Source organism: Nomascus leucogenys, chromosome 13 (genome assembly GCF_006542625.1).
Source record: "Nomascus leucogenys isolate Asia chromosome 13, Asia_NLE_v1, whole genome shotgun sequence".
In the NCBI taxonomy this organism is placed as follows: domain Eukaryota; kingdom Metazoa; phylum Chordata; class Mammalia; order Primates; family Hylobatidae; genus Nomascus; species Nomascus leucogenys.
This window is the reverse complement of record NC_044393.1, coordinates 77,867,180-77,894,724: the sequence shown is the minus strand read 5'-3', so window position 1 is coordinate 77,894,724 and position 27,545 is coordinate 77,867,180. Positions and strand designations below refer to the sequence as shown.

At 39.7% G+C, this 27,545-nt stretch overlaps 1 protein-coding gene across 3 annotated transcripts in view; it reads left to right on the top strand.

The window, feature by feature from the left end:
• Window positions 1-27,545, top strand: part of TNPO3 (transportin 3) — a 102,702-nt gene that overhangs the window by 52,337 nt on the left and 22,820 nt on the right. For all 3 annotated transcript variants that reach the window (XM_003261313.4, XM_030825538.1, XM_030825539.1), the window contains 11 exons: window positions 2,505-2,680; window positions 3,172-3,310; window positions 6,210-6,356; window positions 10,118-10,225; window positions 11,958-12,049; window positions 13,950-14,089; window positions 17,138-17,329; window positions 19,798-19,889; window positions 21,725-21,801; window positions 23,996-24,056; window positions 24,908-25,048. In XM_003261313.4, coding sequence (XP_003261361.2) covers window positions 2,505-2,680; window positions 3,172-3,310; window positions 6,210-6,356; window positions 10,118-10,225; window positions 11,958-12,049; window positions 13,950-14,089; window positions 17,138-17,329; window positions 19,798-19,889; window positions 21,725-21,801; window positions 23,996-24,056; window positions 24,908-25,048 — 1,365 coding nt within the window. The remainder of the gene's footprint in view (window positions 1-2,504; window positions 2,681-3,171; window positions 3,311-6,209; window positions 6,357-10,117; window positions 10,226-11,957; window positions 12,050-13,949; window positions 14,090-17,137; window positions 17,330-19,797; window positions 19,890-21,724; window positions 21,802-23,995; window positions 24,057-24,907; window positions 25,049-27,545) is intronic.

The window sequence follows — 27,545 nt, the reverse complement described above, 5'->3', positions numbered from 1 at the left end:
TATTCTCATTTTTACATTCATTCAGTGGTTTAAAATCATGCTACTTTTTTTCTTTTTAGGGGGAGTGTCACAGGGAGTCAGGGTGTCTCCCTGTCATCCAGACTGGAGTAGCTCTATTGGCATGATTGTAGCTCACTGTAGTTTCAAACTCCTGGCTTCAAGCAATCTTCCTGCCTCAGCCTCCCAAGTAGCTGGGATATAGGCATGTGCCACCATGCCTGGCTAATTTTTATTTTTTTCTAGAGACAGAGTCTCTCTTTATTGCCCAGGCTAGTCTTGAACCGGCCTCAAGCAGTTCTCCCACCTCAGCCTCCCAAAGCACTGGGATTACAGATGTGAGCCACCACACCTGGCCTATGTCACATTTTATTTTGCTTTATGTTTGGACCGTGACTTTCTTGTACAACTTTCCCCCAACAGCTCTTTAAAAAAAAACAAAAACAAACAAACAAAAACTTAAAAATTAAAATACTTCATATATACAAAAGAATAAGTATGAACACTTACTATTTATTTATTTATTTATTTATGAGACAGAGTCTCCCTCTGTCACCCAGGCTGGAGTGCAGTGGCGCAATCTCGGCTCACGGCAACCTTCGCCCTCTGGGTTCAAATGATTCTCCTGCCTCAGCCTCCTGAGTAGCTGGGACTACAAGTGTGTGCCACCATGCCCGGCTAATTTTTTGTATTTTTTTTTGAGACGGAGTCTTGCTCTGTTGCCCAGGCTAGAGTGCAGTGGCGCCATCTTGGCTCACTGCAAGCTCCACCTCCTGGGTTCATGCCATTCTCCTGCCTCAGCCTCCTAAGTAGCTGGGATCACAGGAACCCACCACCACACCTGGCTAATTTTTTGTATTTTTAGTAGAGACGGGGTTTCACCATGGTCTCGATCTCCTGACCTCGTGATCTACCGGCCTCGGCCTCCCAAAGTGCTGGGATTACAGGTGTGAGCCACCATGCCCAGCTCGAACACTGACTTTTTATAACTTGGTAATATAATGAGAATCTTTGAACCCACTATTCAATCTAAGAATACCTAATGAATAATTTGCATCTTTGTGCTCTCCCAAACCTGCTTATATAGCTTTTTGTCCCACTGGAGATTTTAAATATCCTTTTTTAAAAATTATTCAAGGAAGACTAATACGCCCTTACTAAGTGTATTCAACATCTCATCTGTACTCTCTTCACTAGAAACCCGGGAGGATTCTCTTCTTGGACCTTTTGGTCTGCTCTGATTTGCATCAGTTGTTCTTTAGATCTACTCCCTGTCATCTTGGGACTTGTCTTTACTGTGCTTTCTGGATTAGGTTAGCTGTTTCTCAAACCCCCTCAAATAACTTCTTCAGAAAAGATATAATGGAAAGTAAACTTGGAATTTTTGCATGCCTGAGAACTATTTTTATTTTGCTTTCAATCTTGATTGATGACTCAGCTAGGTATAAAGTTGTAGGTTGAATATTATTTTCCTTCAAAATTTCAAAGGCCTTGCTCTCCTTTACTAGCATGCATCATTGTTAATGAAAAGTTGGAGAACTCTGATTTCTGCTCCTTACTATTACCTCCTTCTGTCTTCCCCTGAAATTTTACAGACCTTTGTTTAACTTTGGTATTCTGAAATTTCACAATGATGTGTTTAGGTATGTGTCTTTGATACTTGTTGAGCCCTTTCATTTTATTTTTAGTAGAGACAGGGTTTCACCGTGTTAGCCAGGATGGTCTCGATCTCCTGACCTCGTGATCCGCCCGCCTCGGCCTCCCAAAGTGCTGGGATTACAGGCGTGAGCCACCGCACCCGGCCTATAGCCCTTTCATTTTAGGTAGTACTTGAATATCAGAAAAAGGATGGAAAAGATTTTCACACACTAGAATAGGGTAGGGAACACATGGCTTTCCATTTGGAGGGGCTGGTGTGAATAAGAACATGGAGATTAGATACGATATGACCATGACTTAGGGACAGAAAGGCTGATTTGCTTGACATATAAGGAAATAGAAATAGGATTGGGAAGATTGATGGATGTTGTCTCATGGAAGGCTATGACTTGACTGTTACACATTTAAAGTACGTGTTCAGAAAGAGGCTATAATTGAAAGAAAGAAAGAGGCTCTAATTGTTTTCCTATTACACTTATCCATCGCTATCCTCCAAGGATTGGTTCCAGGACCACCCACTACCCCTGCCCCTCTGTGTACAGTTTCCAAGATACGCAGATGCCCAAGTCCCTTATATAAAATGGAGCAGTATTTGCATATAACCTACCCACATCTTCCCATATACTCTAAATCACCTCTAAATTACTTATAATACCTAATACAATGTAAATGCTATGTAAATAGTTGTTATAGGGTTATTTTTAAATTTGTATTTTTCATTGTATTATTATTTACTTGTATTTTGAATATTTTCTATCGATGGTTGAACCCTAGGGTGTGCAGGGCCAACTGTAGATTACTCCTTAGTGATCATACTTCTTGCTTCCCTATTCCTGCTACCTCCCCAGCAACAGGATAAGACCTCATCTAACCTACATGAAGCTGCTTCGGACTGTGTATGCTCAGCTCTCTACGCCATTGAGAATGTGGAGACAAACTTGCCATTAGCCATGCAACTTTTTCAGGGAGTGCTGACATTGGAGACTGCCTATCATATGGCCGTGGCACGTGAAGATTTAGACAAGTGAGTAATTGTTTAAGTCTGGAGCCCTGGGTTTACCTACAGTCTGGTCATTCTTTTAAGTCACTTTTTATTATTCGTCTGTCATTTGTGATTCTCAGTGATTCTGTAAAGTACAGATAGTGCTTCCTAAAGACGCTCTACTATGCTCTTCTGAACCTAGAGTGGCAAATTGGGTGCAGGGTTTGTAGAATTACCATAGAAAGGTAAGGCTTTAAAAATTAGAGACAAATTTTAAAATATCAAGTGTGATTAGATGGGAATTTTTATTCAAATGTTTTAATAATAGAGAATTTGAACTGACAAGTCACTTGTGTAGGGGTGTATGATCTAGGTAAAGGTGTCTGTCATGGGAATTGTGATACAGCATAGTAAATAATCACTAGATGTCCCTTAGACTGAGGAACCTTTTATTTATTTGATTAACTGTGCCCGTATATACTTATAATATCCAGATTTCTGACTCGTTGTTCTCATTCCCCTGTCTTCTGCAGAGTTCTGAATTACTGCCGTATTTTCACTGAACTATGTGAAACTTTCCTTGAAAAAATTGTTTGTACTCCAGGCCAAGGTCTTGGGGACCTTCGAACTCTGGAGCTGCTTCTTATCTGTGCAGGACATCCTCAATATGAGGTAGTGTTTACGCTATTCAAAGGCCATTATTCTCCAAGTTGTGTGCTGCATATTATCTATATTTCATTACCTCGTGCCCACATTTTTATTGTTGAGAAATTACAGTCTTGTTTTTAATTAATGTGATTTCGTCTGTTTTGGAATTTAAAAAAAAATTATATTTGGGTTTCTGCATTGTGTCCATTTCTATTTTCTTACCTGGTTGGCTGGGCTGTTGTAGGCCCCTCAAGGAACTTGTTAGAAAGCAAGCCTTTCCAATGAACCCCTTGTCTAGCTTGACTTATTCTCTAGAGCTTTACAGCTAAAAAACACCAAATTCTAACTATACCTCCACAAGTCTTAACACCCCCAATTTTTCTCCAAATGATGGATGAGAATGACAAAGGAATTGAAAGGACTTAAGGGTCTCTATCATTCAGAATCCTTCACACCCTACCTACCTCAGTTTGCTAGATTTTTAAAAATCTCATTTATTTGAGAAGTTTTACCTCTTTATAGAATAAGAAATAAGAAAGGGTCGGGATTGGTGGCTCACGCCTGTAATCCCAGCATTTTGGGAGGCCGAGGTGGTCGGATCACCTGAGGTCAGGAGTTTGAGACCAGCCTGGCCAACATGGTGAAACCCTGTCTCCACTAAAAATACAAAAATTAGTCGGGCGTGGTGGCTCACACCTGTAATATCCCAGCTACTTGGGAGGCTGAGGCAGGAGAATTGCTTGAACCTAGGAGGCAGAGGTTGCAGTGAGCTGAGATCAGGCCACTGCACTCCAGCCTGGGCGACGAGCGAAACTCCATCTCAAAAAAAAAAAAAAGTGAGAAAGAAGTGCTCCCAAGTTGGGCATTGTTTTAAATAGCTCTGTTTTGGATCCTTGATGGGAAAAGGATGGTAGGGATCCTCTTACTGTGCCTTAGGCACAGTAGTCCTGTGACTCTGACCTGTTTTCTGTTATCACATACAAGACAACGTTTATTTGTTTTACGTAATGTCATGAGGATACCTAGATTTGAATGGAACCCAAAACATTTCTGGGAGAATGTAACACCATGCAATTATCACTCCTTTAAACAGTACCATATGGAAAAGAGGCTACGAGTAAAATCCCAGGCTTTTTCTCCCTTTCCCTCACACTCAAGAGAACAGGTGAATAAAAGTGACATGAAGCTGAATCAGTTATGTTCAGGAGTTGCAGATGGTTTGCCAAGTAAGAAATGTTCTAATCTCAAACATTCAATGAAATGATTTCAGAATTTTCAAGAAAGTACTTTAAAAAAGACTTCTGGCCGGGTGCAGTGGCTCACGCCTGTCAGCACCTTGGGGGGCTGAGGTGGGCAGATCATAAGGTCAGGAGTTCAAGACCAGCCTGACCAACATGGTGAAACCCCATCTTTACTAAAAATACAAAAATTGGCTGGGGTGATGATGCGCACCTGTAATCCCAGCTACTCAGGAGGCTGAGGCAGGAGAATCACTTGAACCCAGGAGGTGGAAGTTGCAGTGAGCCAAGATCGCGCCACTGTACTCCAGCCTGGGTGACAGAGCAAGACTCCGTCTCAAAAAAAATAAATAAATAAAAATAAAAAGACTTCTGGCTGGGCACAGTGGTTCATACCTCTAATGAGGTTCATACCTCTTAACACTTTTGGAGGCTGAGGTGGGAGGATTGCTTGAGCCCAGGAGTTTGAGACCAGCTTGGGCAACAAAGCAAGACCTTGTCTCTACAGAAAATTTAAAAAATTAGCTGGGTGTGGTGGTGCACACCTCTCATCCCAGCTACTCAGGAGGCTGAATGGGAGGATCACTGGAGCCTAAGAGTTCGAGGCTGCAGTGAGCCATAATTACACCACTGCACTCTGGCCTAGATGGCAGAGCAAGACCCTGTCTCTACAGAAAATTTTAAAAATTAGCCAGACATAATGGCGAGCGCCTGTAGTCCTCCTGGCTACTCAGGAGGCTGTGTGGAAGGATCGCTTGTGCCCAGAAGTTCAAGGCTGCAGTGAGCCATGATTGTGCCACTGCACTCCAACCTAGGCAACCCTGTCTCTAAATAAAATATATATATATCTTTTGAGACAGGGTCTCACTCTGTTGCCCAGGCTGGAATGCTGTGGTGCGATCACGGCTCACTGTAGCCTCAGCCTCCTGGGCTCAGGTGATCCTCCAACCTCAGCCTCCTGAGTAGCTGGGAATACAGGCATGTGCCACCTACGTGCCTGGCTAATTTTTGTATTGTTTTAGAGATGGTGTTTCGCGCCTGGCTGAAATTTGTTTTAAATAAAATAAAACTATGCGGTAGCTCATGCCTGTAGTCCCAGCACTTTGGGAGACCTAGGTGGGAGGATTACTTGAGGGCAGGAGTTCAAAACCATCCTGAGCAAGATGGCAAGGCCCTGTTTCTACTAAAAAAAAAAAAAAAAAAAAAAAAAAAAGAAATTAGCTGAGCTTGGTGGTGTGTACCTGTAGTCCCAGCTACTTGGGAGGCTGAGGCAGGAGGATCGCTTGAGCCCAGGAGTTTGAGGCAGCAGTGCATGTGTTCGTGCCACTGCACTCTAGCTGGGGCAACAGAATGAAACTCCGTCTCTAAAAAATAAATAAAAATAAAGACTTCCATGTCTGTTATCGTTTTCTCTAAATTCAAAATTTAATGTACTTTTGGAGGCATTACCTCAGGACTAAATGGAATGTAAAGCCAGTCATTCTAAATGGAGATTTGGGCCTAATGTGGGAAGACAATTTGGGGAGATAATAGTAAATCTGCTAGAGAAAAGGTGACTTCTTAACTAGCTCCACTCATATTATTTAAAAATATATCTTTCTTCCTATATGGTCGTGGTGATAATAAAATGTCTTCTTATTCTATTCCTTTCCCATTCAAATAAATCATCTCTTTTAACCTAACAGGTAGTAGAAATTTCATTTAACTTTTGGTACCGACTGGGGGAGCATTTGTACAAAACTAACGATGAAGTTATTCATGGCATCTTCAAAGCTTACATTCAGAGGCTGCTTCACGCCTTGGCTCGACACTGCCAGCTGGAACCAGACCATGTAAGTTCCCTTCTCTACCTCTTCAAATCTTAATTTCTTCCTCTTGTCAGTGCCAACTTGAAAAGGAACTGAGAAGATAGATAATAAACCTGGCTGGGCACCCTGGCTCATGCCTGTAGTCCAGCACTGTGGGAGGCCAAGGCGGTTGGATCGTTAGAGCCCAGGAGTTCAAGACCAGCCTGGGCAACACAGGGAAACCCCTGTCTCTACAAAAAGAAATAAAAGAAAATTAGCCGGGCCTGGTGGCACACACCTGTAGTCCTAGCTACTCAGGAGGCTGAGGTGGGAGGACTGGCAGGTTTTGTCACTCTACAGCTTATGCTGAAGAAGTCAGTACCAGTATAATCTGTTAGGTCTATTCAGGAAGAAAAAAAAAAAACCACTCCAGCTAAACCAGTAATTCTTTTCCTGGGAATATATCTTAAATCTGCAGAAGAGAAAAACAGCTATTTTCTATACAAAATGTTACCTATAAAAGTAAAAATTATAAACCCATGTACAGCAGTATAACAAGAGTTATATGAATTATATAAGAAGAGTTATGATTTAGCAACTTGATCCAGCAATTAAAAGGTAGAGAAATGATGATATGGTAAGAGAAAAATCAGAATGTAAAATTTTGTACTCTTTTTTTTTTTTTTGAGACAGAGTCTTGCTCTGTCACCCAGGCTGGAGTGCAGTGGCGTGATCTCTGCTCACTGCAAACTCTGCCTCCTGGGCTCATGCCATTCTTCTGTCTCAGCCTCCGGATTAGCTGGGATTACAGGCACCCACCACCATGCCAGGCTAATTATTTATATATTTAGTAGAGATGGGGTTTCACCGTTAGCCAGGATGGTCTCGATCTCCTGACCTCGTTCATGATCCACCCACCTCGGCCTCCCAAAGTGCTGAGATTACAGGTGTGAACCACCGCGACCGGCCAAAATTTTGTACTCTTATTAAATAGTAGAAAATAAGTGGTTAGATGAAATATTTGTGTGTATGATTTTGCCCCATGAACATACACATTTTTCTTTTTTTTTTTTTTTTTTGAGACGGAGTCTCGCTCTGTAGCCCAGGCTGGAATGCAGTGACGCCATCTCCGCTCACTGCAAGCTCCGCCTCCTGGGTTCACGCCATTCTCCTGCCTCAGCCTCCCGAGTAGCTGGGACTACAGGCGCCCACCACCGTGCCCAGCTAATTTTTTGTATTTTTAATAGAGACAGGGTTTCACCGTGTTAGCCAGGATGGTCTCGATCTCCCGACCTCATGATCCGCCCGCCTCGGCCTCCCAAAGTGCTGGGGTTACAGGTGTGAGCCACCGCGCCTGGCCCATACACATTTTTAAAATCTTATTTATACTGATTTTATAGTTTAAATGAATATAGAAAACTATTTGCTTAGAAAAAAATACTAGAAATATTATTAGTTTATTAGAAAACTCTTCAAACATCATGCTTAGTCTCTTCAAATTTTGCCACATTGATTTCATCCTGTTGGTTGGTTGAATCCATCCTTTAATGTAGGACCTGCAGTAAGTTTTATTGCTTACAATTAAATCCCACGTGCTATTCTCTTAATTTTAATGTTAGTATTGTGTTTGAGTCATGGTATTTTGTATCTCCACACAACCTTAGTCATGATTTAGTCTAGTGGTTTTCAAACTGCACCCACCCCCGCTTTTTTTTTTTAAGTGAAGAATCCAACTGGGCGTGGTGACTCACGCCTGTAATCCCAGCACTTTGGGAGGCCGAGGTGGGTGGATCACTTGAGGTCAGGAGTTTGAGACCAGCCTGGCCAACATGACAAAACCCCGTCTCTAGTAAAAATACAAAAATTAGCTGGGCATGGTGGCAAGTTCTTGTAATCCCAGCTACTCAGGAGGCTGAGGCAGGAGAATCACTTGAACCCAGGAGGTGAAGGTTGCAGTGAGCCGAGATTGCGCCACTGCACTCCAGCCTGGGCAGTAGAGCAAGACTCAGTCTCAAAAAAATAAAATAAAGTGAAGACTCCTGTCTTCAACCACATTTTATTTGGAAGCCTGATTTATAAAGCAGGGCCCCTTTGGTTTAAATGGCTCTGTGCTTGATCCCTTTTTTGCCTTTGCTAATTCTGTGGCACCATTTCCCTTGCGGGTAATTTCTTACACTTGTAAGTGTACAGTGCTTTATAATTTGTATAGTGCTTTATAACGTTAGCCATTATCTCATCTGAGATAGCCGTCGTTTCCTCCTCATTCCTTCACCTTAATTTCTTCATCTTAAAGCAAGGAGGTTGAACTAGATTAGCAATTCTCAATAGTACTAAGGGCTTTTCCCAGGTATTTGGGCCCAAGATTCTCGTACGTGCCTTTAACCATCTTATAATTGGTAACTCTTTATTTATTTACAGAAGTATGTCAGAATAGCAAAGATACAGAAGTATTTGGAATAGGAAGCCATGGAATATAAATGATCTTTAAATTTTTTAATGACAAATTTCAAATGCACAGCAAACATAAAATAATGTCATAGAGAACATCTGTATACCTACCTAAATTCCACTATTCGTATTTTACTATGCTTGTTTTTTGTATCTGTCCACCTACATGAAATGTTTAAGTTTAAAATTCTGGGCTGGGCTCACATCTGTAATCCCAGCACTTTGGAAGGCCAAGGCAGGAGGATCACTTGAACCCAGGAGTTTGAGACCAGCCTGGGTAGTATAGTGAGACCTTACCTCTACAAAAAAATTTTAAAAATTAATTGAGGCCAGGCATGTGGCTCATGCCTATAATTCCAGCACTTTGGGAGGGCAAGGTGGGCAGATCGCTTGAGCTCAGGAGTTTGAGACCAGCCTGGGCAACATGGCGAAACTCCAACTCTACAAAAAATATAAAAATTAGCCAAGCGTGGTGGTGCATGCCTATAGTCCCAGCTGCTCGGGGGCTGAGGTGGGAGGATTAAGCCCAGGAGGTCAAGGCTGCAGTGAGCCGAGATCATGTCACTGCACTCCAGCCTGGGTGACAGAGCGAGACCTTGTCTCAAAAATGAAAGTATATTTTCTGTGTGAAGTTATTGTGACAGTGGTTGATTTTGGTAGATCTTGAAACATAAATCTTCAGTTTGTTTGGTACTAAAGAGCTGACCTTCTCTAGATAGGCTTATCACTTAATTTACTACTTCTTCCAGGTCACTTCTCACTCTCCCCAAGCCACATTTTTCCGACAGCAAAACAAGCTGTAGCTTAGAAATACAAAACACAGCAGGGCACGCTGGCCCACGGTGGCTAACACTTTGGGAGGCCGAGGTGGGCAGCTGACTTGAGGTCAGGAGATTGAGACCAGCCTGGCCAACATGGTAAAACCCTGTCTCTACTGAAAATACAAAGATTAGCCAGGTGTGGTGGCGTGTGTGTGTAATCTCAGTTACCTGGGAGGCTGAGGCAGGAGAATCACTGGAACCTGGGAAGCAGAGGTTGCAGTGAGCAGAGATCGCACCACTGCACTCCAGCCTGGGCGACAGAGTGAGCCTCCGTCTCAAAAAAATAAAAATAAAATACAAAACACACATACAAACCAAAGAATTTCTCCTGGTAAAGGCAGAGAATAGGTTGTCTTGACTTGTATACCTCACAATTTGGGAAACCCTCTGTCTAAAGTAAAATACCCTTGTGATTTAGGCAACTTTGGCTCATTGAAACTTGACTGCTTAATGGTTTTTTTCTTCTTCTTGATTTTGTAGAGGTCATTGAAAGCTGCAGTGAGTTTAAAGCAAATGTTATCTGATTTGATATTTTAGGAGGGGGTTCCTGAGGAGACTGATGACTTCGGGGAGTTTCGGATGAGGGTATCAGACCTGGTAAAGGACTTGATTTTCTTGATAGGGTCTATGGAGTGTTTTGCTCAGGTAAGCCTATTTGGAGATTGTTTCCAGTTTTACTGGTCACGTTAATTGTATTCACTTCTGTGTCTTCTGTGAATGTTCCATCTTATTTCTTCAATTTTGGTGGCCGAATGAGATAATAGATATGCAAGTGCCTAGCACACTGCCTGGCATATAGTAGCTATGTTTATTTAACATTTTACAAGTCGGTTGCAGTTTATGGATGATTCAGTTATGGTTTACTCTGTATGCTTGCAATGATTGCTGTTCCACTTGTACAGCTGGAATAGAAGATCATAGATAAGCATTAAAGCCTCTAGGATACTTATAGGGAATTTGAACCTAGCCAGGAACAATAGGCAAGTGTTTCTGCTTTAGTAATTACATACCAACTCCTGGTAACTCTTGTAGTTATTTGGCATTATCTTTGTCCACACTTATGGTTAGATTCCTGTGCAGTTTCATCCCAGAGGTGACTATGCTAGAGTAGAAGATTCATAGTCCAGAGGTTTTCCTGACAATCAGTGAGTAACATTTTACCGCATAAGGTTACAATCATCATCATTCCATATCACTTAACATTAGTATAATTTCAGGCGGTTTTCATATTGCTGGATTATACTCTAATGAGCTCTGAAATACTACTTTGGAAGCTTTGTCACAGCAATACTGAACTAACCTAAATTTTTTTTTTTTTTTTTTGGTAGCTCAGTCATTTTTTGTATATTTGGGCATAATACGATCTAAAAAGTATTAATTAAAGTATAACTATCTTCATTATATTAAGCAAAGCATGCTTATTGACCCATCTATGAAGAGTTGAGGATTCTTAAAAAGCCACTTAAATGAGATCCCTGGATCTTAGACAGATGACCTCTGCTCAGATTTTAGCTCTTCTCTCTTTAGCTCTATGGCTTTGAGAAATCCTTTGATCTTCTCAATCCTTTGACTTAATTTACAAATTTATGTAAATTATCAATGTTGTTCAAGATATAGTCTGTGGAACATCAACCCCATGAGATGTTTTTTGCCAAAAAAAAAAAAGTTATATCATTAATTAAAATTAGGAAATGGTATAAATACTATATTAAAGGCTCTGTGAAGTTGTATAATAAGAGAGCTGTTTAATTTTGCCTTTCCTAGCAGTGTCTGTTATTTCACTATAAAAATGTTATTTAGTCACATTCTGTAGGTGGATATAATCTGGGAAATTGTGGACCAGAACATCTCTGAGTATTCTGCTAGGTGTACCTTTTTTAAAAAAAATTAATTCTGCTTGGATACAGTATTGTGATAGGTGCTTCTAAACAGCTGCTTTTTAGGAATTCAGTCAGTGCTACCAGTGTTGATGCAGACAAGTAGTTAAAACAATGGAAATGTAAAGCCAATACGTATTTAGAGGATTTACATTGTATCTCTATTTTAAGTGTGTTTATGTATTTATCAGTTATTATCAGGGCCAGGAAAAGACACTCATGTACTGTGTTTTGTTTTTCTCATAGTAGTCATTTTCTGGGGGCAGATGATAATTTTGATAAATTCTTGGGGGTCTAAATGGGTTTATTTCAAATATTAAAATAGTTACTCCTAGTTAGTGATGATGTAAAAAAATGAAAATAATATTCTCACCTGGCTTGAGAGAGAATTAGATTTAGAAACAAGGAGCAGGATTTACTTTAACTGGATTTTTTGTTTTGTTTGTTTTGGCATTCTGTTTTCCTTTTAATGGATCCGTAATCCACCTCTTCTTCTCTAGTTATATTCTACTCTGAAAGAAGGCAACCCACCCTGGGAGGTGACAGAAGCGGTTCTCTTTATCATGGCTGCTATAGCAAAGAGTGTTGATCCGTGAGTGTCTCATAAGTCTTTTGCTGGGAACTCTAAATATCAAGAGGAAGGAAAATGACACTATTTTTTTTTTTCTTATATGGTATATACCTGGAGACTTTTAGAACTTCTTACTTCTGTTGTGCCGTCTAGTCTTCTGACTTCTAGAGTCTAGTCCAGGGTAGCCTGAGTTGCTGATACCATGTTTTAACAGCATTTCCTAAGAGTTGAAATTATTTTATTCTTGATGCTAGGAATAGAATGCTGATTTATTTTTCCACCTAAGGCTCCCTTGTGAAAGATGGTATGGTAAAGAATTTGTTAGACTGTTTAATTGTTGGTACTTGCTTAAAAGCAATTGAATAGACACTAATTTGGGTTTCTTGCTTTTGTGACCTTGGGTAAGTTATCCTTACAAAATTAATTACATTGTTTCAGAGAGGCAAGGCATAGGCACCTTTTCACCTAAAAGAGCCAGATCTAAAGGGCAATTACTGTTTTTGTTATTGCCATTGAAAAATTTCAAATTATTCAAATTTTACTTCTAATTGCATAGAAATTCTATTTATGACACGAAGCCCTAGAGACAAAATTTGCTTTGTGCCATGAGTATATAAATCGATGTTAATATGTACCATGCTGAATTGTGACCTGATACCTGCAGTCAAGCTCTGTATTCAGTCTTGATTGGAGAAATGGTTAAGGGAGATATTTACAAAAAGCACAGTGCTTCTTTCTTAGCTGCCTTTCAGGGCCTCGTCAGTGGCATATTGTTTCTAATCCAGTAAATATTCAAGGAGGTAGAATAGGTTTATTTTTCTCTATTAAGAAGTCCTGGTCCTTAATTATGTACCACACTATTTACTCTTAAACCAATTTTGGTGTCATTTTGAACCTTCTGTGACAAGTCTGAAGATTATTAAAATCATTAATATTCTAACTAATATGTCTTGGTTTGAAAAATGATGGCTAGATAGTCTTCATTAATTGACTTAGTGTCCCTAGGAAACATAGGGCATAAATGTGAGATTCGATATATTTTTTTGTTTATATGTATTTCAAGCCAACTGCATGATTATAATTTTTTAGTGCATATAAAAGGACTTAATAGACTAGTTTATTAGCAGAGGGTGGTCTTGCTGTAATCCAGGATATTATTTACATTTTAAACATCTTTCATTTCTGGGTTAAGTTCTGCCACTTTGGGGGCATCCTTCACTCTACTCAAAAGGCCTTTAGCCAGTATATTTTGTGGGGGACAGAGGGAGGAGAGGGAACAGATAAACTCATGGAGCTATGGAAAGTGTTTGGTTAACTTTAATTTTCCCTCATGTTCCAAATCGGGACAACTTAATCTATTCCTGCAGCTTATTTTCTTGTTCTTTCAGTTAGTGAGCTGGCTACCCATACTTACTTGTTCTTAAAGTTTCCAATATCCAGCTATAAGAAATCTTTTGGAGCATAACAACAGAGAATGGTCTATGAGAATTATTCATTCGTCTGTTTAGCCATTCAGCAATATTTATTGAGTGCCCACTATGTGCCAGGCACTGTTCTAGGTGCTGCAGCTGTAGGACTAAATAAAATAGATTCTTTAAAAGAAGACATTCATCCACAGTAAATGTCTGCCTCTCCAGTTTAAAGAGCCTGCATTTAATAGCTTGATGTGTCTTTAGACACTTTACTGGCATTCAGAAGATTAAGGAGCAGTATGCTTTTCCTGAAACAATATCTTTCATTTCTATCTTTTCCTCTTTTTTGAGGATTTGAAAATCTTTCATAACAAATACCAAGTACTTTTATCTTAATGGTTATTTAGAAAGAAGCCCTTTAGCAATGCTGTGTGTCATCACAGCCTGTTATTTGGCCAGAATATAACCTCTGAAATCAGTAACTGTGAGTACTTACCGCCTCTACTCAGGGAAAACAATCCAACACTTGTGGAAGTCCTAGAAGGAGTTGTCCGCCTCCCGGAGACTGTACATACGGCTGTGCGATACACCAGCATTGAATTGGTTGGAGAGATGAGTGAAGTCGTTGATCGAAATCCTCAGTTCCTTGGTATGTGTAATCTCTCTCCTCTGCCACTTCTAACTTGCCATTTTTCTGATTTTTCTTCTCATCTCTTACTTTTGCATGTGTTTTCCTTTCTGTTTTTTTAACATGGAGTATTTATAGAAACTGAGAGTAAACAATATGTTGTAAATTAGTGCTTATTTGATATAACATTTATAATCTGATCTGGGAGAAGGACCTTTGAAAGATTAGATCTACAGATAGGGAAACAGTGAACAGTTTGCTTCTAGTACTCTGTTTAAGCATGAACATTTCTATCTCTGTTAGTCTTTGGCATATGCTTGAGCTAATCAGACTCTCTTACAGTTTTAACATACTAGAAGCTACTAAAGGACCAAAGCAAAGGAGATAATTTTTCACTTGTAATACATGCTCCATTTAAAAGCCAATAATTATTCAAAACTAAATAACTGCAAATTAAAATGAAGACTGTTATATAACCTCTGGCTGTCCTTATTGACTTGAAAAAATAACTAAAGGTCATAAGTAACAACTTTAGAATTGAAGGTAAAGTTAGAAATGATTTATTCTAACCTCCTCATTTTATAGACAAGGAAACTGAGGCCCAAAGAGACGAAATAACTTATCCAGGGTAATATATATCAAGCCCTGACATTTAAGAGGGATACATTCTGAGAATTTTAGGAATGCCAAAATTTGTGATTAGTATTATATCATTAAGTTGGATGTGTTTCCTGTGTATATCTTTATTATCGCCTTTTTACTTGATTTTATTTTATACATCTGTTTTTAGTGACTGAAACACATGCTAAAAAAAGTGAATGTGTTCTTTGTTTCTATACACTGAGCTGCTTTCTAAGTTCAACGTACTATTTCTTTTTTTTGTTGTTTTTGTTTTTATTTTTTGTTGTTTTGAGATGGAGTCTTGCTCTGTTGCCCAGGCTGAAATGCAGTGGCCTGATCTCAGCTCACTGCAACCTCCACCTCCCAGGTTCAAGTGATTCTCCTGCCTCAGCCTCCCAAGTAGCTGGGATTACAAGTGCGTGCCACCATGCCCACTAATTTTTGTATTTTTAGTGGAGACAGGATTTCGCTATGTTGGGCAGGCTGGTCTCAAACTCCTGACCACAAGTAATCTGCCCACCTCAGCCCCCCAAAGTGCTAGGATTACAGGCGTGAGCCACCACGCCTGGCCCAACATACTATTTCCAAGTGATTTCAAAATGGCTGTTTTTTAGTTCTTAGATTTCTGCACTTTATCTGGCTCAACACTTGGCTTTCTTTACTGAACCATTTTTCCACCAAGAAACATAGTAGATTTGTTTGTTTTAATACCTTCAGTTAATGTCCAGAAAGCAGCAAATCTAGGTTGCAGACTCTTATCAAAAGATTTATCATTCACTGCCACCTTGCAGTATCTCATTCAGATTTGTGCCTCAGCAGTAGACAGATTGCTCTGTGTTCATACTCAGAATAGTCAAAACCACAAATACCCAATTTGGGAATCACGGAAGTCTACATTATTAGAGTTGCTTGGGCTAGGTTCTAGATTCTAGGTCTTTTGATTCCTAGACTAAACAGGGTAGGGTTTAGGTTTTGTTTTTTTCTTTTTGGTGGAGATAGGCAGATTGTGCTGAGTTTGGGCATTGTATTGATCATTAGACTAGAAATGGACATAATGGTTTTAAATGGGCTTTAAGACATTATTATTGGCCAGGCATGGTGGCTCACACCTGTAATCCCAGCACTTTGAGAGGCTGAGGCGAGAGGATCATCTGAGTTCAAGAGTTCGAGACCAACCTGGCCAACAGGCGAAACCCCGTCTCTACTAAAAATACAGGAAAATTAGCCGAGCTTGGTAGCGCATGCCTGTAATCCCAGCTAGTCGGGAGGCTCAGGCAGGGAGAATCACTTGGACCTGGGAGGCGGAGGTTGCAGTGAGCCAAGATTGCGCCACTGCACTCCAGCCTGGGTGACTGAGTGAGACTCCATCTCAAAAAAAAAAAAAGAAAAAAAAAAAAGATGTTATTCTTTTGATTCTTTCCACTTTTTCACAGTTTGCTACAAGGTCAATATAAAGTACTCACAATGACCTTTAACAATACATGGTTTTTTTGCCCAGGCATGGTGGCTTACAGTGGTAACCCCAGCACTTTGGGAGGCTGAGGTAGACGTATCACTTGAGGCCAGGAGTTTGAGACCAGCCTGGCCAACGTGGTGAAACAATCGTCTCTACTAAAAATATAAAAATTAGCCAGGCTTGACACATGCCTGTAGTCCCAGCTACTCAGGAGGCTGAGGCAGGATAATTGCTTGAACCCGCAAGATGGAGGTTGCAGTGAGCTGAGATCATGCCACTGTACTCCAGCCTGTGGGACAGAGTGAGGCTCTGTTCCCAAAAACAATATATGGTTTTTCTAAGGTTTTTTCCTATAGAAAAAAAATCTGATTTTTATAAAAGAAGGTAAAAAGATGAGTAGAATTAGCTCTATAGAAATTTAACTTTATAATAAACTTTCTTGGAGCACTTATATTTGGTAAAATTAAAACATAGTGAATTAATTCATCTAGAAGTGCTAAAGATTCATCTGCCTATTTTTAAGGCCTTTTGTAACTAGAAAGAAGGAAGTATAAAAGTTTCAGCTTTAGACAACTATCCTTGTCCTGATTCATATAGGCTGTTTTACCAAGTAATTCATCTCTTGGTATAATTGTAACTCCCTGAGCTTTGCATTCTTTCTTACATTGCCATATTCTTAATACCTGGATTGCCATATATGCTCTTAAGTCAGTGGTTTACGAATTGCTCTGTGAATCCCTGGGAGTTACGTTGACTGCCCTGAGGGAAGAAATGGAAGATGAAACAGATGGTGCTCAGGGCCTGTTGACAATATGTAAGTGAGATCAGCTCCATTTTTATGTGTTTTATTTATTGTGGTTCTGAACACATTTCACTTTTTAAAAGGGTTCTTTTGCTTTAAAAAAAGAAAAGCAAGTATACCTCTGTTCTAATAAACTAGAAGTTTTCCTTTAGTTTCAGATATGTAATCTCTGCTTGGCTTTTCTTCTTAGACCCTGTGTTGGGCTACTTGATGAAAGGCCTGTGTGAAAAGCCCCTGGCTTCTGCTGCAGCCAAAGCCATTCATAACATTTGCTCTGTCTGCCGAGATCACATGGCTCAGCACTTTAATGGACTCTTGGAGATTGCCCGCTCCCTTGATTCCTTCCTGTTGTCTCCAGAAGCTGCTGTGGGCTTGCTAAAAGGTATTTACTTGATGTTAACCACTAATAGTCACCTCAAAGCCACTACTTGGGGTAATCTTACATCTGTCATATCCCAGTTTTTCAGTTGCAATGTACTTAGTGTTTAAGAATTTATAAGATGAGGAAGATGGCTTTTCCACTAGAGGGGATAGTGTTGACTATATGTACATGCATTCTTTTCTTGGACTATCTTAAGCCTATATAATTAATTAATACTACTTGCAGTATATATAGCACCGACCTAGATTTGGGTAGAGACAACATATTCAAACTAAACATGGCTGCTTTTTAAGTTGGAATAATAAAAAGGGAGACCAAAGAAGCATTGCCATACCAAAGAGGTAAGTGGGAGTTGAAAGGTAGTATACATGGATCAGTGCCATGAGTAGAAGTCAGGGGTCCTGGTCTCTTAGCAGCCTTTAACCATTACTGATCAGCTTCTACTCAGTGATTGTCTATCCAGAGGCAAACAGCCATTGTGATGAGGCTCAGACTTAATAGAAGAACTAGAGATATTAAGGCTAGGGGAAAAGACTTAGAACAGCCTTTAAGCCTGGTGGCTATTTTTAAATATTTGAAAGATGGTCTTATAAAAGAAGGATCATATTTATTTTATGAGTAGTCACTTGTCAGCCATTTATAGGGAAGCATATACTGGCTCTAGCAAGAAAACACTTAACCATACTTTCTGAACACAGATTGGGGTGCCCTGTGAGGTAATGAAATTCTTATCACTGGTAAATTAGAGAGATTGAGGTATATTAAAGGATTGGGTAAAATAACCTGTGTGATATCTTCTAAGCCTCTGTGACTTGTTAAACAATTAGCCTTGGCAAGAGTGGATGGCCTTATTTGTGAATTCTGTCCTTTGGTATTCATATGACCAGATTCCTTACCAGCTAGTGTGACTGTGCTCTTTTATATCAGATTGTCTTTTTGTACCTTGGGTTTTTGTTGTTTCCCTTCATAGGCACAGATAAATCAGAGTCAAATATTCTTGTCATTTTCTAGTGGAATTTAACCTTGATATTGAAGTGAGGTCTAACCTATAGTACAATGTGACCTCCCAATTTTCAGTGGTATCTAATAGATGTAGAAAATGGTTTTCAATTTTTATTTATTTATTTATTTTAGAGACAGGGTCTTGCTTGTTGCCAAGCTGGGATGCAGTGGCATGGTCATAGCTCACTGTAACCTTGAACCCCTAGACTCAAGTGACCCTCGTGTCTCAGCTTACCAAGTGGCAAGGACTACAGGTGCACACCATTGTGCTCAGCTGATTTTTTAAATTTTTAATAGAGATGGGGTCTTGCTATATAGCCCAGGCTGGTCTTGAACTCATGGCTTCAAGTGATCCTCCCACCTTGGCCTCCCAAAGTGCTGAGATACCAGGCATGAGCCACCACACCTGGCTGAAAACTTTTTAATATAACATACTTTTCTATAGGAATTAATTAAAAGGAAAATCATGCTGAAATTAGGCTTTTCCCTCCTAGTTTTAAAGAAAAGTCTAACTCATCTATGGCTTATAGATGGCCAAGAAGATTCACTCTGTTTTTTTATTCAAATTTGAAGGTTTAGGGATAAATTACTGTTCTGTTGAATGAAACTTCAGGAAATGAAAACATTTATATTCAAGGTGGTTTTTTTTTTTACCTAGAAGGGACCTAGGCTAATATGTAATCCTTTGGATTTGGGGAAGGTGTTTCAGCAGTTGGTGGGTATAGAATGGGGATTGCAGCAAGAGGGAGGCTGAGTAGGAAGGGTCTGGACCTTCTGTCTCCACTTGAACCTAACTGCCTGTTTTGGTTTTTCTTTTTAACCTATTTTATTGGAGTTTTAACTCAAGATTCGTTTAGGAGGGAAAAAGAAGGGGGTAGGAGGCTTTTGTAACTATTTTTTTTTAAAAAACGAAAGAAAGGCAAATTTAACTGTTACTTTGCTGTTCAAATCACTTATTTCATAAAGAAACTGAAGCCCAAAGAAAATGTCTCTCATCACCTCACAGAGAGTGTTATGGTGTAAGAGTGAAATCTCTAATTTCAGTCCATTCTTCTAAAAGCATTATGTCAGAATTTCTCTTGTGATAAGAATTGCCGGAAGTATTTATCAAAAATAAAGACTCTGTTTGACCCACTAAATCAGAATCTCAGGGAAGTCTGAGAAACATTACACTATGGTATACATTTTAAAATATCTTTGCCATTGGCTTTGTGAAGGAGATTTTAAAAGTCTTTGACAAATATTAACTTCAGTTGTAAGTGTTAATCAGTCTTAGCCTTCTGAGCCAAATAAAGAAAAAACAACTGTAAATAACAAAGTGTTGTCATTTTAAAAAACAATGCTGATCTTTTTAAAAGAATGGAACCAAACCAGTTCGCTTTTTCTGGTCACTCATACGATGTAGACCAGTTGAGTTACCTCAATTCAGCGTTTATTTTTCATTTGTATCTTCTTTTGTTTTTCAGGGACAGCACTTGTCCTAGCCCGATTACCTTTGGATAAGATTACTGAATGTCTTAGTGAACTATGTTCTGTTCAGGTTATGGCATTGAAAAAGGTAAGTCCAATTAAGGAAGGTGTGAAACAAATATAAGATGTTTACATGTTAAAAATGAAAAGATGGAATTACTTATTTACAGATCTTTTATCTACCTAGAAAATCCAAGAAAATGCACTAAGAATTTATTAAAATTAATAATGCAATCAAAGTAGCTGCATACGAGAAATAAGTATTTCAGAATTAATAGATTCTCATTATATCAGTGTTAACACAAAAACCAAATTTTATAAAATGTTTTAAAGAGGTTTGTCCTGAGCCAGTATGAGTGACCACAGCCCAGGGAAACCCAGTCTCGAGGAGTTCTGAGAAAGCGTGCTTGAGGTGGTGGGATTATGGTTTGGTTATATACACTTCAGGGATGTAGGAGTTACAGGCAAATACATAAATCAAAATATGGAAGGTATACATTGGTTTAGTCTAAAAAGATGGGATGTCTTGAAGTGTGGGGGCTTACAAGTCGTAAGTGAATTCAGAGATTCTTTAATCTGCAGTTGGTTAAAGGAACAAAAAGCTTGGAGCTCGCAGAAAGGAATGTTTAAGTTAAGGGTGCTATGTCAGAGTCAGCCATAACTCTGACAGTTTAGTAAGATTGATGGGCTATAGATGTGACTTAACTCTTGCCTTGTGTGGCCTCAGATCTTGTTTATAATTTGGTAAAGGAGTCTTTGATCAGCTGGGTATCGTGGCTCATGCCAGTAATCCCAGCATTTTGGAAGCTTAGGCAGGTGGATCATTTGAGGTCAGAAGTTAAAGTCTGACCAACATGGTGAAACCCTGGTCTCTACTAAAAATACAAAAAATTAGCCAGGTGTGGTGACGTGTAATCTCAGCTACTCGGGAGGCTGAGGCAGGAGAATCACTTGAACCTGGGAGGCGGAAGTTTGCAGTGAACCGAAATCGCGCCATCCTGGGTGGCAGAGCAAGACTCCATCTCAAAAAAAAAAAAAAAGGTCTTTGATCAGTCGTATGATCTCCATTTAACATTAATGCTGGCCACTTGCACCTAAACGCCAAAAGATAGGGAGCATAACAAAACATATCTGACCTCTCTTCCCATCATGGCTGAGAGCTCCGTTTTTAAGGTTTCTCTGGGGTCCCCATGGCAACAGGAGGGGCCTGTTCAGTTGGTGGGAGACTTAGGATTTTATTTTTAGTTTACATTGGTAATCATCAGTTAGAAAATGTAATGGGAAAAGAATTCATTCAAGTTAGCAATCAACGCCGGAACCTACCATGTTTCCTTAAAGGATATTTTAAAGATGTCAACTCTTCTCCAGTTATATTTATAGTGCAATAACTTTAGACATACCAATGGGATTTTTAGAACTTGATAAAATAATTCTGTAGTTCATCTCTGATGATTTACTAATGGGATTATCTAAGAAATTTTTAGGAAAGAAGAGTAAGAGACAATTTGCTTAAAATATATTACAAAGCTATAATAATTTTAAAGCTTTATAATATAAAGCTAAATATATAATCTTTTACATATTGTGTAACATAACATATATATAATCTATATTATGTAATATATAATAATAATAATTAAAGTAAATAGGAAAAAATCAAATTATACTGTTTTCTACTCCTCAGTAATCAGTAAAATGTAGCAATATGTAGTCTTGGCCAGGATGCAATAAGATGGAGGAAAATAATTTGACAATATAAATTAAAATTTGCACCATTTGAGTAACTTTTAGGACTTTATATACTTTTAGGACTTTATATAAGGAAATAAGCAGAGATTGAGACAAAGGTTGATGTATGTTGCAGTGTTGACTGTAGATTTGTACGTGTGACAATTGGGTGTTAATGTCCTTTTGTCTCTTCAGCTGTTGTCTCAAGAGCCCAGCAATGGCATATCCTCAGATCCCACAGTGTTCTTAGATCGCCTTGCAGTGATATTTAGGTAAGAAAGGAGACTCTGGATGCCTTACTTGGGTTAAAGGCTCAAATGAAACCATTGTGTATTGAAGTAAGCAAGTATTTTTTCCTCATACTTCCAAATATCTCCCTGTGTTTGGAGACTAATTAAGCCAGCTGTTACCTGAAGTTCTGGGGCAAAGGCAAATTCTAAGAATTCATTCCTGGTAGGTCTTTCTGTTAAAATACTCTTTAAAAAGTGGAAGGCCAGGCGCGATGGCTCACACCTGTAATCCCAGCACTTGGGAGGCCAAAGCAGACAGATTGCTTGAGCTCAGGAGTTTGAGACCAGCCTAGGCAACGTGGCAAAACCCTGTCTCTACCAAAAATATAAAAAATTAGCTGGGTATGGTCACATGGGCCTGTGGTCCCAGCTATTTGGGAGGCTGAGGTGGGAGGATCACTTGAGCATGGGAAGCAGAGGTTGCAGTGAGCTAAGATCACGCCACTGCACTCTAGCCTGGGTGACAGAGTGAGAACCCCATCTCAAAAAAAAAAAAAAAGACTCTTTAAAAATAGAATTCTTTTGGTCTCCAGTTCTGTGGAGACCAAAAGACCAAACTTTCACATATATCATCATTCCACATGCATCAGAATCACCTGGCCTTATCAAAACACAGATTGCTAGGTCCCATCCCTTCAGTGTCTGATTCATTGGATCTTGGGTAGGACCTGAAAATTTGCATTTCTGATAATTCCCAGGTGATGCTGATGATTCTGCTTGCTAATCCAGAGACTATACTTTCAGAACCATCGCTGTATATAGTGTATGGGTACAAAAATATAATGAAGTTTCTTCAGTGATCAGGTGAAATTAATGCATCTTTGAAGTGAAGAGGAGGGGCCTAATGATTAAAAAGGCATTTGAGTGACAGTTTTCAAAGAGTGATTCTTACTGAGTAACATAATTTATAATTTGTGGGACCCATGTATAACTGGAATGTTACAGTAATCATTGTGTAGAAGCCTATGTGGGATAAATATTTAAAAAGGTAATGTGTTACTAGTTATTGTCAACAGAGATCTTTCTCTGAGTTGGTGCAATGTTTTCCTTTTATAATTAGGAGAGCCCTATTAACAATGCCATTCTGAGAACCTATTAACAGTAACCCTTATTTCACAGTAAATGAAAGAAAATCTGAAATAGATGTAAATACTTGAATTAAATTTAAATTTAAATTTAAATTTAAATTAAAGTTAAATTTATCAAGTTGCTGTTGAGCTTTTTAAAACTAAAGAGTAGCTTTCCTTTAAAGTAGTTTGTAGTTAATTATGTGTGTGTTTTTTTTTTCCTGCTTTTCTTCAAATTAGTGGGCTCTTGAACTAGACAGAGGAGTTGTATTTGGCTGATTGTGGAAAGTACATTGGATTCAGACTAGAACTACAACATCTTTGGACTACAGTTCCTATAGCTTTTAGTCTTTTAATGCAAGGAATGAAGCAATACTTGGTTTCTAGTAGTGGATTTAGACAACCTGTGTATGTTTTTTTGTTAATTTGGAAGAAACTACATATTCAGGTTTGGTTTTGTTGTTGTTGTTGTTGTTTTTGTTTGTTTGTTTTTGAGATGGAGTTTTACTTCATCCACTTGTTGCCCAGGCCGGAGTACAATGGTGTGATCTCGGTTCACTGCAACCACTGCCTCCCACGTTCAAGCGATTCTCCTGCCTCAGCCACCCAAGTAGCTGGGATTATAGGCACACGCCACCACCACCCTCCCAAGTGTCTGGGATTACAGGCATGCACCACCACGCCTGGCTAATTTTTGTATTTTTAGTAGAGACAGGGTTTCACCATGCTGGTCTTGAACTCCTGGACTCAGGTGATCCACCCGCCTCGGCCTCCCAGAGTGCTGGGATTATAGGCGTGAGCTACTACACCCAGCCCATATTTGGGTTTATAAAGGGAAAAATGGAAAAGATAGCCGTAGTGCCTCACAGCCCATCTACCCAAAGTTGGATTGAATTTGCATGTTCTATTGGAAGTGACTTAAAGGTGGCCAAAAAATGATAGGATGATTTAAAGTGTGTGCTTATAAAGGTGATGTAAGTAAATGACTTTATCATCTGGTTTTCTTTATTTGGTGAAAATGATATTAAGTAAGCAAGCAGGGATCAGGGCTCTGGGTCCTCAGTGAAACTGGTCTTTGTTCACTATTTTGGGCTGTTGTCTTTTCCCAGGCATACCAATCCCATTGTGGAAAATGGACAGACTCATCCGTGTCAGAAAGTCATACAGGAAGTAAGTGCTAATGGATGCTTGTGGAATCAAGGCTTTCTTCTTTTTTCCTTACAGGGCTTTGGGTAACTCACCTGAGAGGATACTGTCTTCCAAGTTCATAGGGAGATTCAGCTTGTTGATGTGGTTTCAATGAAATGAGGGACAGAGCCATCCAAATGTCTTTTATTTTAGATTTGATAACAAAACAGGCTGTAAGGGAATGCATTGAAAGGCCAGAGAAGTGGTAGAAAGAGATTCACTGTGTGACTCCTAGAGTTAACTAGGAAGCCTGATCAATACCAGCAGAATATTTTTGACAAAGCTAGTGACTTCATTTTCCTCAGTGATGACTTACTTCCCCTCTACTTTTTTTCACTAAAGGTTATGTGAGGATCAAAAGTCATGTTTTAAGAATTGCTTTTGAGACTTCAGAGGACAAATTACATCAACACTAAATACTCTTTAAGTGTCCAGTGGTCTCAAATGATGCCATTTCCTTAACTCTAGTCCTTTTGTTCAAATTCTTCCACCTTCCAGGAACTATCTTTAAACATCTCTTCCTGTATAGCTCGTACCAGATTCTTTTCATAGCCTTTCGGGAAGTCTGAAGTTTAGGAAATTGTGTATCTCTGTCTTTTAGCAAAGTTAGACATGCTCTTCCAGTTCTAAAGAGGCACTGTTTTCTCTTGTTAAGTGGTAGGGTTTTGTGGTGGGTAGTCTATTGAACCTGAGCATGCTGGCCATGTGTCTTCCCTGTACAGAAAGTTTTGTCCCAGTATTTAAAAGCTAAATGAGGTGTTACCAACTTAGCAGTTTTTCAGGTCCTAGTTGTTGATTATTTTCTTTCTTGTGCCCTTTTACTTTTGACCCAGATATGGCCAGTTTTATCCGAGACTCTAAATAAGCACCGAGCTGATAATCGGATTGTAGAGCGTTGTTGCAGGTGCCTGCGCTTTGCCGTTCGCTGTGTAGGCAAAGGATCTGCAGCACTGCTGCAGCCACTAGTCACACAGGTAAAGTTATCTGTTGGCGGGGGGACGTGTTCCATGTACAGAATTTGAAATAGGCAGGGTGCGGTGGCTCACGTCTGTAATCCCAGCACTTTGGGAGGCCTATGCAGGTGGACCACCTGAGGTCAGGAGTTCAAGACCAGCCTGGCCAACATGGTAAAACCCTGTCTCTACTAAAAATACAAAAATTAGCCAGGCATGGTGGCAGGCACCTGTAATCCTAGCTACTTGGGAGGCTGAGGCAGGAGAATCGCTTGAACCCAGGAGCCGCACTGCACTCCAGCCTGGGTGATAGAGCAAGACTCCATCTCAAAAAAAGAATTTGAAATAGGAGCCTTAAGAACAAAAACTTTGCTGATGAAATGAAACACTTTTGTATTTATTAACAAACTAAAAAAACACTTCAAAGAGATTAGTGCCTGTGATAGGTACAGTGTCTATAAGGGAAACAGCCTAAAATCACTTCTGTATAGTAGCTATAGCAGTATTCTAAGTAGCAACACAGTCCAGTGTGAAATTCTGTGAAGCGAATGACTTGGGCTCAGTACTTACATACTAATGATAAGCATTTTTATATTGAGATCCTTGGGAAAAAAATGTAGCAAGTCAAACTTTGCTGTTTCTTGGCCCAAAGGGATTTTCTTCGATCTTGGCCACAGTTAGTTGTCCACAGAAGTCTCTTGTCAAAAAATAAATTTTACTCTTTTAGTCATTAAGATTGATATGTAATTATGATGGTATGACTCACTAAATGATGTTCTCTAAAATCATATTGTCATCTAGAACTGTATGAGATGCCTATGCTTAAGTCACTAAGTAATTGTGTTGATGTTAACCTTAGAGCAGGGCCAGGATGCCAGTGCCCAGGGCACAAGATTTAGGGACACAAGGCAAAGTGCCAATCCGGCATTTGCAGGACTCTGAGGTGCTTTCTGAAATTTTGTACCCATGCTGTGAGGAAAACAGTCACAGAGCTCCAGGCTAGAGTCATACCCCACCCAACCTGAAGTGACCATGCTCCACCTAGGGAGAGCACCTAGGGTGCAGATTTTAAGGAGGTCCTGGCCTTAAGAATGAGTTCCCCCTGGCCAGGCGCAGTGGCTCACGCCTGTAATCCCAGCACTTTGGGAGGCTGAGGTTGGTGGATCACGAGGTCAGGAGTTCAAGAACAGCCTGGCCAAGATGATGAAACCCCATCTCTACTAAAAATGCAAAAAATTAGCCGGGCGTGGTGGCAGGCGCCTGTAGTCCCAGCTACTCAGGAGGCTGAGGAAGGAGAATCATTTGAACCCGAAGGGTGGAGGTTGCAGTGAGCCGAGATCGTGCCACTGCCCTCCAGCCTGGGTGACAGAGTGAAACTCTGTCTCAAAAAAAAAAAAAAAAAAGAATGAGTTACCCCTTAAATTCTGCATCATAGGTGCCCTCAACCACAGGCACAGGCATGCTGGTGCAGTGTTGGTACTTGGATAACCTTGCCTCTCTAAATTGTAGATTTGATTAAAGGTTGTACAGGTAAATATTTCAACAGAATTTTAATTTTTAGTGATTTCTCTACTTTCACTATATGCTGAGCACAATAATGTATGTTTGCATTTAGGCGATTGCCACCTCTGGTCAAGTGTCCCCTTCAGTGCAATACATTCTGGATCTACTACAACTTGATAGAATGCCCCTTTGCTATTGGAGGATACCATCATGACTTTGATACTGTTTTTTAATTCCTGCCAGTTAAGTATATGACCAACCCAATAGAGTAGGTAGCACTATTATATAGGAAGTGTGTTCTAGAGTCAGTACATGTGACAAAAATGAAAATTATCCTTAAAAAATCCCTTAACTCAGGAGCCAGCAATCTATGGTCAGTGGCCTTGCCACCTATTTTTGTTTTTGTGTTTTTTTTTTAATGTTTTACTGAGCTATAGCCATAATTCATTTAAGTATTATCTATTGGTCATTTTTGTGCTACACTGGCAAACTTGAGTGGGCAGAAGACTGAATGGCGGACAAGATCTATACTTTTTACAAAGTAGCCCTTTGAGAAAAAGGCAACCCTTGACTTAATCATTCCTTAGTAGAGCATATAATTTTCAGTTTACAACATGGAATGGATTCATAGCTCCCATCTCATGCTCATCCCATGGCATATGACAATAGAAGAATTAAGTTACTGTATCCTTTCAGTCCCAGGTTCATAGAGTTGAATTTATGTAATAAGATCAATACATATGTACTGTGGTGGCATTTTAAATAGGCGAGTGTACAATTGTTTCTTAATTCTGGGAGGATAGTGGAGTAAAAAGTCTAAACAAATCATTTAAGCGCATATTGTGGCCGGGCATGGTGGTGCACACCTATAGTCCCAGCTGCTCGGGAGGCTGAGGTGGGAGGATCCCTTGAGCCTGGTAGGTTGAGGCCGCAGTGAGCCAAGATCTCACCACTGCACTCCAGCCTGGGCAACAGAGCGAAACCCAGTCTCTTAAAAAATAATAATAATAATGTG